The sequence below is a fragment of the Anomaloglossus baeobatrachus genome, chromosome 2 (genome assembly GCF_048569485.1).
Source record: "Anomaloglossus baeobatrachus isolate aAnoBae1 chromosome 2, aAnoBae1.hap1, whole genome shotgun sequence".
Lineage (NCBI taxonomy): Eukaryota > Metazoa > Chordata > Amphibia > Anura > Aromobatidae > Anomaloglossus > Anomaloglossus baeobatrachus.
Window position 1 is genome coordinate 461,434,537 of NC_134354.1, and position 10,901 is coordinate 461,445,437.

A 10,901-nucleotide genomic window follows, 5' to 3' on the forward strand; every position below is an offset into this window, starting at 1 on the left:
CTCTCCCTTGCCCAAGATTCCCTCTGCGGCCACTGCTCTGCCTAGGCACCAATCTCAACGGCTGGTTCAATCTCTTGACGTTCTGCGGGTTGAATCTGCTCAGCCAGAGTCTAAGTGCAGAAAATGGGCCACTGCAAATGTGCGGGCTGAGTCTGCCCACCCAGAATCTAATGCAGGCGTCACACGATACGATTTATCGTGCGATCGAATGAGCGATCGTATCCGCCCCCGTCATTTGTGCGTCACGGGCAAATCGCTGCCCGTGTCGCACAAAGTCGTTAAACCCCCATCACACATACTTACCTGCTGAGCGACGTCGCTGTGGGCGCCGAACATCCACTTCCTGAAGGGGGTGGGACGTTCGGCGTCACAGCGATGTCACACAGCCGCCAGCCAATAGAAGCGGAGGGCGGAGATGAGCGGGATGTAAACATCCCGCCCACCTTCTTCCTTCAGCATTGCCGGCGGCTGCAGGTAGGCTGCAGTTCATCGTTACTGGGGTGTCAGACGGAGCGATGTGTGTGTGGGTACGATGAACAACCGGCGCAAAGAAAAATAAATGATTTTTTAAAAATAAATGACGTGTAAACGATACACAATTTGTAACCGATTTGCAATCGTTCTGAGACACTCGTAGGTGTCAAACAAAAAAACGTCGCAAACTATGCCGGATGTGCGTCATGAAAACCGTGACCCCGACGACATATCGCACGATAGATCATCTCGTGTGACGCCCGCATAAGTGTAGAGAACGAGCCACTGCACATGTGCGGGCTGAATCTGCTCTGCCAGTACAGAAAATGGGCCACTGTGCATGCACGTGACGTGGCACCTTCTGATTGGTCGTGGGACGTCAGCTGCTCTAATGATACGGCATCCCTGCATTGGCCGGTGGGCGACACACACGCTGACTGGGCGTGAATTTGTTTGGGTTACATATGGTGTTTGGGTTATATATGGGCACCACAGACACTGAACGGTGGTTAGTCTTTTTCAGCCTTATGGTGTGAGGGTGTCAGGCAGGTCGCTTGAATTGCATCTTAATACCGGTGTGTGCGCTGAGTAAGCGTGCTGTGCACCCCATATAGGCAAGTCGCTTGAATTGCATCTTATTACCAGTGTGTGCGCTGGGTAAGCGTGCTGTGCACCACATATAGGCAAGTCGCTTGAATTGCATCTTATTACCAGTGTGTGCGCTGGGTAAGCGTGCTGTGCACCACATATAGGCAAGTCGCTTGAATTGCGTCTTAATACTGGTGTGTGCGCTGAGTAAGCGTGCTGTACACCGCATATTAGCAAGTAGCTTAAATTGCGTCTTAGTGCCGGTGTGTGTACTGGGTAAGCGCGCTGTGCACCACATATAAGCAGGTCGCTTGAATTTCGTATTAAGATCGGTGTGTGCGCTGGTTAAGCATGCTGGGCACCGCATATAGGCAGGTCACTAGAATTTTGTGTTTCTTTTCTGTTACTGTGTGTTATGTCTGTGTGCAATTAACACAGCACCTAGTGCGCTCATTAATACCCCGCTTTCCTTTAGTCTGCGGTTCGTCCGTCCAGTTCTCTGAGTAGGAGAGACTGAGGAAATATCAGAAAGTCAGAGGAAACAAGTTTCAGTGAAATATTTTGGTAGCAATCCAAACAGTAGCTTATTAAAAATAAATTAGCACTGAGATAATGAGACAGTAGGTAGTGACAGATTAAAGAGAAACTTTAAGACACCGATTGTACTGTGTTGCCATTTTCCCACAAGTTACATATTAATCCACACAGCTGTCGTTTGCAAGCTCTCTTCACAAAATCATGACAACCTGACACTTTTTTAGCAACAGAACATACAGTTTATTTGCATTTGTGTAATCCATTTACTGAACTCAGAATATTGACACTTAAGGCCACTTCACACATAACGAGATCGTACAACGAGATCGTTACTACGTCACAGTTTCTGTGACGCAAGAACGACTTCAATTGCGATCTCGTCATGTTTGACACGTACCAACGATTCACCCCCTGCTGCGAAATCGCTGATCGATGCCGAACAGCTTGGGCCATTTTTGGCTCGTTGGAGTCCTGCTGGGCTGCATGAATCTGTATGTTTGACACCCTATTTACGATTTCGTTGACGACCTAGATGAGATGCACGAAGGCGTGTTGTTGCGTCCCCGTTTCCACGCCCCTTCTGCGCCCATTGGTTGGCGCTGAGAACAATAGTGTTTAGTTACGTCGCCATTTCCGCGCCCCCTCTCTGCAACGATTGGTTAGCAATGAGAACACTATTGCGCTCTGATTGGGTATCACTTCATGCTTTGTTCCCTTTTGAGTCTTCTAGGAGCAAACCGGTGACTACACCCAGATTCATTCGTGCTTTGTTCCCGCTTGCTTGGTTTTCGGATCAAAGCTGCATCTTCCCTCATTCATTCCCGAGCGTGTCGCTGTATTACAGATTCATTCGTGCTTTGTTCCCGCTTGCTTGGTTTTCGGATCAAAGCCGCATCTGCACTTGTATATCCCTCATTCGTTCCCGAGCGTGTCGCTGGGAGGATCGAAACTGCGATTATTAATAGATAGCATAGACGGCTGCATTTTCTGGACGTGGTAAGTCATTTTCGTAAAGTCTATGTTACTTGTTCCATGTTTTTGTTATAGTATGGAAAGTATTTGTGTTTATAGATAGTAATTATTTTTGCGGATCATCAAAGTGGTTGGTTGTTATCTGTACACATATGTCCTTTTGTGCGTCCATCGTCCTTTTATGTGTCCTTATGTAGTATTGCTGGTTATTTTGTCTCTCTGATACAGCCGCCATTTTGTTTCTCTGACACAGTTACAGCCGCCATTTTGTTTCTCTGACACAGTTACAGCCGCCATTTTGTTTCTCTGACACAGTTACAGCCGCCATTTTGTTTCTCTGACACAGTTACAGCCGCCATTTTGTTTCTCTGACACAGTTACAGCCGCCATTTTGTTTCTCTGACACAGTTACAGCCGCCATTTTGTTTCTCTGACACAGTTACAGCCGCCATTTTGTTTCTCTGACACAGTTACAGCCGCCATTTGGTTCTCTGACACAGTTAGAAGTGGTGCACTTCTATGGGGGCGGCCATTTTAGTGTCTCTTTTACACCCCCCAAAAAATGTGATTGGTTTATAGCAACTTTTCTCATCTTTACATGTTTTTTTGCAGTGTGGACAACATGAACGACATGCAGCGTGTTGTGCTGGGTGCTGCATTGATGTTTGAGGCCGGTCGGCTACGTGAAGTGGAACAGAGGCGTTCCAAACGAAAGCGTCGCATGTGGACCAGAGAGTGGCTGCAGAAGAGGTACAAATACTCCCACATGCAACTGCTAAGAGAGCTCCAGGAAAATAATCCTCAGGATTTCCGCAATTTTCTGCGGATGTCAGAAGAATCATTTAGCCTTTTACTCGAAAGAGTTACGCCAATTATTCAGCGCAAGAATACAGCGATGCGTGCTGCCATCCCGGCAGATGAAAGATTGGCAGTCACGCTGCGTTTCCTGGCCACCGGACGCTCCCTGCAAGACTTACATTTTTCTTCTGCAATTTCAAGGTCCCTGCTCAGCATTCTTATTCCGGAGACATGTAGAGCAATTTTCCACAGTCTGCGTAACTACATTGAGTTCCCCAAAACTGTGGAGGAATGGCAGAAGATTGCCACCGATTTTGAACACCTTTGGCAGTTCCCAAACTGTGGTGGTGCTTTGGACGGGAAACATGTGCGGATCACTCAACCACTGAACAGCGGCTCCTATTTTTATAACTATAAGGGCTATTTCAGCATCATCCTAATGGCCCTTGTGAATGCCAATTACGAATTTATTGCTGTTGATGTTGGCATGAATGGCCGGGTTTCTGACGGTGGGGTTTTAGAACACACAGGCTTTGGTGAACGTTTGCAAAATGGTGAACTGCATTTGCCCCCCAACTCTGACACTACCGCAAACCTTAACTTTGTATTTGTGGGCGATGAAGCCTTCCCACTTCATCCCAATCTCATGAAACCATTCCCCCAGAAAAGTCTAACGGCGGAAAGACAAAGGTTCAATTACAGATTATCAAGGGCACGCAGGGTTGTGGAAAATGCCTTTGGGATAATGGCAAATCGCTTCCGCGTTTTCCACACACCAATTAACCTGAGTCTACCATCAATAGACGCAGTTGTTTTGGCCTGTTGCGCCCTTCACAACTTTCTTCGACGGCGAGATGCTATTACGTACTGTCCAACAGGCTTTGTAGACTCTGATGACTTAAATGGCGAAGTGGTGCTTGGCGAATGGCATTCTGAAGATCCCGCAATCGCAGGACTTCAACCATTGGCGCCCGGCAGAAATACCTATGATGCGAAGGCCTGTCGAGAAAAGTACTGCCAATATTTTAATGGTCCTGGTGCAATTACGTGGCAGCATTAGATAAACTTGTATTGAGCACATTTATTATGCTGAGTTTTATTTTCTTGTATTGATTGGTTTTAGAAACTTCCCTTCTTAATTTTAAAAAATATATGGTTACTTGTATTATGTTCATCACATTTATACTAATTTTAAAATATATGGTTACTTGTATTGTTATGTTCATCACATTTATAATAAAATGTCATTTTTGCAAAATGATTACTTTAATAAACAGTTGTTTTAACTTTCCACAAGATTTGTTTGTCATTCATTCACTATTAAGGGCTACTGTGGGGAGCAGTACCACCATTGCTGCCGTTACATCACCCCCGGAGGCCCCAAATTATGAATATGAAGCCTTATATATTTTCATTTGAGGTTTTTAAACGGGGACGTTTGTGCGTCCCCGAAACCTTCAAACGACATCTCTTTTTCGATTTCTTATAATTGTATGTGCGCTCGCAGTGTGTGATACCACGACCCCTTGACACAGCATTTGCGTCATGGCGCGATCTCATTTCTGCAGCAAAGATCATTCTGATTTGTTAAAAGTGCGTCGCACTTTCACCTTCAAACATAGCATTGTAATATTTCACAAATCAACAATCCCGCCATGGCCGACGGCGGCCATTGGCTGGAGCAGGATCAACAACGTCCACCCCAATCTGATTGGAGCTAGCGTTCACGTGACGCTATCGGTCCAATCAGATGTGAAGAGGCGTTACCGCGGGTGACGCAACTGCGTTTGCTACGTAGACACACCAGCGAACAATGGCGGCACGCAGGAGGGCAACAGCTTGGGGAGAGGCGGAGGTCCGGTACCTAATTAGAGAAGTGGATGCTCGCGATTATGATTGCCGTGAGGCGCAAGAGCATCCACTTCTCCATAAGAAAGCGGTATTGCGCAGGATCCAACGTGGGTTGAGGAGGAGATTTCATTTGGAGCGCACCTGCGCCCAGATCCGAAAAAAATTAGCGGATCTGCGGTACCGCTCCAGTGCCCGGATCTCTGCCATACAAGCAGAGTTACAAAACCAAGGTAGGCGCAGATGAGTGTGCCTTGGCAACGTATAATGGTGTTCTTAAATATATATCTATTTATTTTTATATATATATATATATATATATATATATATATATATATCTCTCTATCTATCTATCTATCTATATATATATATGTATATATATATATTTATTCTAAAAATAAATATATAAATATATAATACATATATAAATAATATATATATATATATCATATATATATAAGTCTATACATATATTTTTAAATTAAATATATATATAATTCATATTAATTATATATAAATATAAATATAAGAAAATATACATATATAATAAGTAATAAATATATTGATTTAAATGTATATATTTAGGATATATATATCCTTTTACTTAATTAAAATTATATATATATAATCTATTTTATAGATCGATAGATTATATATATATATATAAAACATATAAAATATATATATATATATATATATATATATAGATATATAGATACAATTCGAAAAATATATTTAGATATATATAATAATAAAAAAAAAATATACATAATATATATCTATATATAATTATAAAAATATATCATATATTAATTATATATATATATAATTATAAAAATATATAATATATTAATTATATATATATAATTATAAAAATAAATATATACAGATAATATTTAAATAATAAATATATATATTTTAATGTATATATATTTATTATATATATATATATATATATATATATATATATATATATATATATATATATATATATATATATATTTCCCATGAACTGACAACCCTCTATCAGCACACAGTTTTCATATGTTCTGATATACCTCTTGTCCTTGGCACCCAGCTTCGCCATGCTTGGCAAAACATCATTCCCTCACCACCCAGCTTTTCCCATATCAGAGAGAGCATGGCAAAGCCGGGTGCTGTGGGTAGTGGGTCTTTTTCCCTCAGCACAAAAAAATTCCATCTCCTGCTTGTATTTTTGTACCCCCTCATATCTAGTTCTCCAAATACAATATTGGCCCCCACATAGCCTTCCATATAGTATAAAGGGTTCCACATAACCCTTCAGATATTAGAATGCATCCCATAGTCCTCCATGAACTGTAATGAATTTCCTAGAGTTCTCCATGAAGTTTCATTCACCCCAGAGTTCTCCATATATTATACTGCACCACATATTCCACAATGTGTTCAAATTCACCCCCATAGTCCTTGTATAAGGTAGGCTACGTAGTCCGCCATATATTTCAATGTACCCCCCACAGTCCTATATGTATCATAACGCAACCACATTAAACTTTATATTTTCTTAAGAACCCCCAGAGGAGCAAGGGGCCGCAGAGGAGGGAGAGCATGTGCCCGAGCCCCCAGTGGATCTACAGCCACCAGAGGAGGAGGAGGAGGAGGAGTACCACCCACAGGGGCCACCGGCCGGATCGCCCCCCGGTAATTTTTTAATATAACATTAACGCCATATAAAGTACAAAACAAAAAGCTGTTGAGTACTATAAAGTGTTTTTTGTTATCATAGATGCTAGTCCAGGCTCCATAAGTGAGTCTGTATCGGACGAGGGGGATAACCGTAAGTCATGAATCTCCTACTTTGTAATAATAAGCAGAAATAAAAATTATGATTTATTAATTTTACCATTCCCTCCATAGGCATACCCACTTTGGCCGAAATCATGTCCTCCCAAAGAAGGATTTTGTCGGCCCACAGGAGGCTGATGGCCAGAGTGGAGCGGCATGCGGCGCTGCTGGCCCGTTATGTGGCTGGACAAGGGGAGGGCAGCAGCAACTAACGTTTTTTTTTTTTTGTTATTGTATCCATATTCATGTGTTATAAAAAATTTGAAATTGATATCTGCTGTTTGGTATGTCTCATTGCATAAAGCAAGTTAACAGCTATCACCACTCACAAACTCACCACTCACAAACATCATATTACATGTAGGCATCTGTATAGATGCACCAATCCCATTATCCACGAGGGGGGTGACTAGGCTTTACTGGTTGTTTGCTGTACATGAGTGTGTGGGTTGTGTGGTGGTATGCCAATGAGGGTGGAGTATGGTACAATCTCTGTAACTACCGTGTTTTGCCAGGGCATCACAACCATATGCTGAATTAAGTAACGCAGGCAGCAAGATTGAAACAACATAAATTTATTATTACAATGAAAATATAACAATCAATTGAAATTAATTTCAAATAACAAAACAACAACAATAACAAAATTTAGTGGCCGTCTTCATATTGGTGGACATATTCAGGCCGGGTGGGAGATGACAGTTGGCTTAAAAATGAATCATTTGAATACCTGGGATAATGTGGGGGGGGAAACTGTGGGGGGGGATACTGTGGGGGGGGATACTGTGGGGGGTGGTCAAGCTGCAAGCGTGGTGGATGCATCCTGTTCGGTGTACTTTGCAGGGGCTGGCGAGGAATCCATGTATTAGAATCATGGGACTGGTTCTTCTTGCATATCGTGTCATTGTCATCCAGTTCTCCTCGGCCTGCCTTTCTTAGGACTTCCAACATCAGTCTTTCGGCTTGCTCCCTCTGTGTGGAATCCAATTTGCAGAGTCTGTCCGATGCAAATGCGGCAAAGCTATCGACTGGGGTGCTTTTTGGCTGTGATAGCAGTTGGGTTGCCAAAGAATAAAATTCAGCCGATGTCACAGGGGTGTTGGCCTTCTTTTTGCGTAACTGTCTTCGCCGCATTTCACCAGAGGGTGCAGGTGCCTCATTATCCTCCACAATAGGCTCGCTCGATGTGGTGGGGTTCTCATTCAATTGGGGCCTCACCATATCTGTCTGAGGGTTCTGCGGGAACAGAAAAATAAATGTTAATTAAAAGTCATACATTAATAGTTAGTAAATTTAATTAAAGTGTGACAAAATTGTATTGGAGTGTACTTATCTGAACTGGAAGGGATAACATTTCCAAACTGCACAATAAATCATGGCAACAATAAGTTACTATTTTGTGTTCCTCAATGGCATGTACATAAAAAGTTTGAATACTATGTAACGTGAAGCAAATAAGGTACTTACATCTACAACAGCGGAGGTGTTGTCATCGATCGGGATGTCATCGTTTTCAATGTCTGCTTCCAGGTCTACGTTTCTTTGGTAGGAGCTTTCCATCATTCGTGGTAGCTCCTGGTCCCTTGTGAATTCCAGGAGATTGAAATACCACAAGGGAGAAACATATACCTGGTCAGTGCCGGCCCCTGACTTTTTTGATTTGTCCACCTTATTTGCTTCTTTCTTATATACAGTCCTCAAGCCTTGGATCTTCTTTTTTACTACTTTGACATCCACCGCCTCGCCTCCACTGTGTTTTTTAAAAAGATCCACCAGTTGGGCATAGGCGGCTTGTTTTTTTATTCTGTCTGAATATTCTGTGGATTTGATTCTCCACAAGCAGGGCAGTGATTGATACAAATCCAACAGCTCACGCACAAAGTCTTCTTTGTTATAATAAGCCATCTGAAATAAAGAATGAAAAATTTATATGTAAACATAAAAGAAGTTGCAATAAACCGATCACAATTTTTGGTTATGGTGTGGCAGAGACTAAAATGGCCGCCCCTATGTGTGGCAGAAACACAAAATGGCGGCTGTAGCTGAGAGACAAAAGATGAAAAAAATCCAGCACTCAAAGCATTCAACTGAAATTGTTTTATATTTTATTCATGGATCTGTGTAATTATTAAAGACGTTTCGGTCATCCGACCTTCATCAGTTTACACAGAAAAGGTTCTGTAGACAGTATGTGACATTGACTGCAGACCGGGACGGGCAGCTTTTTCCTCTGGTCCAGCTTTTTCATATATTTCTACAGAACCTTTTATGCGTAAACTGATGAAGGTCGGATGACGGAAACGGCTTTAATAATTACAGAGATCCATGAATAAAATATAAAACAATTTCAGTTAAATGCTTTGAGTGCTGGATTTTTTTCATTTTTTGATCTGGGGTGGGACCCTATCCAAGCACCAGCGACTATAGAAGGAGTGCCACATTTCTATATTTTATTTAATGAGAGACAAAAGAGCCAGCAATGCTAGGATAGGACACATTACAAACAGCACTATGGAGAGACCCCTCTTTAAAAGGCATTATACACGCACAGATAAAAGCCAGCAACTTTAACTCACATAATAACTATTAACATATATCTAACAGCAATCAACTCACATAATAAATATTAACATATATCTTAACAGCAAGAACATTATTCAAAAAAAAGACCACCCCCCCCAACAAGAAAAAAGACCTACCTTTTCAAAGAAGTGTATATCAATGTAGAATCCAAGCGGAATCGCAAATACGATCTCACCGACACTCGACAGCACTGCAAGGATACTCCAGGTGCAACTGCGGCTTCGATCCGAAAAACACACCAACAAAGCGACCGGGTACAATGGACGAAGGAATCAGGGTGGAGACGCAGGTTCTATCTCAAAGCAAAGCGCAAAAGAAGTGACAAAGGGTGGACGCGATCCAAAATTTAACCGCTAGATACGCCCCCTGCATGCCCAATCAGAACGCAGTATTGGCCGCCAATGAAAGCGGAGGGGGGTATGGAAAAGGCGACGCAAATGTGACTCACTGCATAATGGGATTGGAATCGTTAACATAGTAGCTGTGTGACAGGGTCCTTATCAATCAGAGCGGAGGGGGTGGAAAAGGCGACGCCCGCCCGGCCACCCAATCAGAACGCAGTATTGGCCGCCAAAGAAAGCGGAGGAGGGTATGGAAAAGGCGACGCAAATGCACGCCTACGTGACTCACTGCATAATGGGATTGGAATCGTTAACATAGTAGCTGTGTGACAGGGTCCTTATCAATCAGAGCGGAGGGGGTGGAAAAGGCGACGCCTGCCCGGCCGCCCAATCAGAACGCAGTATTGGCCGCCAAAGAAAGCGGAGGAGGGTATGGAAAAGGCGACGCAAATGCACGCCTACGTGACTCACTGCATAATGGGATTGGAATCGTTAACATAGTAGCTGTGTGACAGGGTCCTTATCAATCAGAGCGGAGGGGGTGGAAAAGGCGACGCCCGCCCGGCCGCCCAATCAGAACGCAGTATTGGCCGCCAATGAAAGCGGAAAAGGCGACACAAATGCACGCCTACGTGACTCACTGCATTTTACTACGCCCCTAATGGGATTGGAATCGTTAACATAGTAGCTGTGTGACAGGGTCCCAGCGATTTCAAAGATCGTTATACGGGACGCATGCTCGTTCATAAACTCGTTATGTGTGACACCCAACATGCGATTTCAACAACGACTCATAAACGATCCAGAAAGTGTGACATAGTAGCGATCTCGTTCACGATCTCGTTATGTGTGACTGGACCTTTATAGCACAGTTAAACTAGGACAAGCCTTATCTGAACTGTGGAAGTGAAAGTAAAAGATCAAAAAATGTTA

At 42.8% G+C, this 10,901-nt stretch overlaps 1 protein-coding gene and 1 long non-coding RNA gene across 2 annotated transcripts; one reads left to right on the forward strand and one right to left on the reverse strand.

Moving 5' to 3' along the window:
* The first annotated feature begins 6,844 nt into the window (after positions 1-6,844).
* Positions 6,845-7,346, forward strand: LOC142290269 (uncharacterized). Its single transcript, XR_012750257.1, has 3 exons — positions 6,845-6,900; positions 6,986-7,036; positions 7,117-7,346. It is a non-coding gene; the product is annotated as an uncharacterized LOC142290269 (long non-coding RNA).
* Positions 7,347-7,586: 240 nt separating this feature from the next.
* LOC142290268 (uncharacterized) lies at positions 7,587-9,893 on the reverse strand. Its single transcript, XM_075334219.1, has 3 exons — positions 9,744-9,893; positions 8,512-8,949; positions 7,587-8,280 (listed from the first exon to the last, which is right to left on the reverse strand). Exons 2-3 carry the CDS (start codon positions 8,947-8,949, stop codon positions 7,693-7,695), a joined length of 1,026 nt encoding a protein of 341 aa, XP_075190334.1. The 5' UTR covers positions 9,744-9,893; the 3' UTR covers positions 7,587-7,692.
* Positions 9,894-10,901: the final 1,008 nt, after the last annotated feature.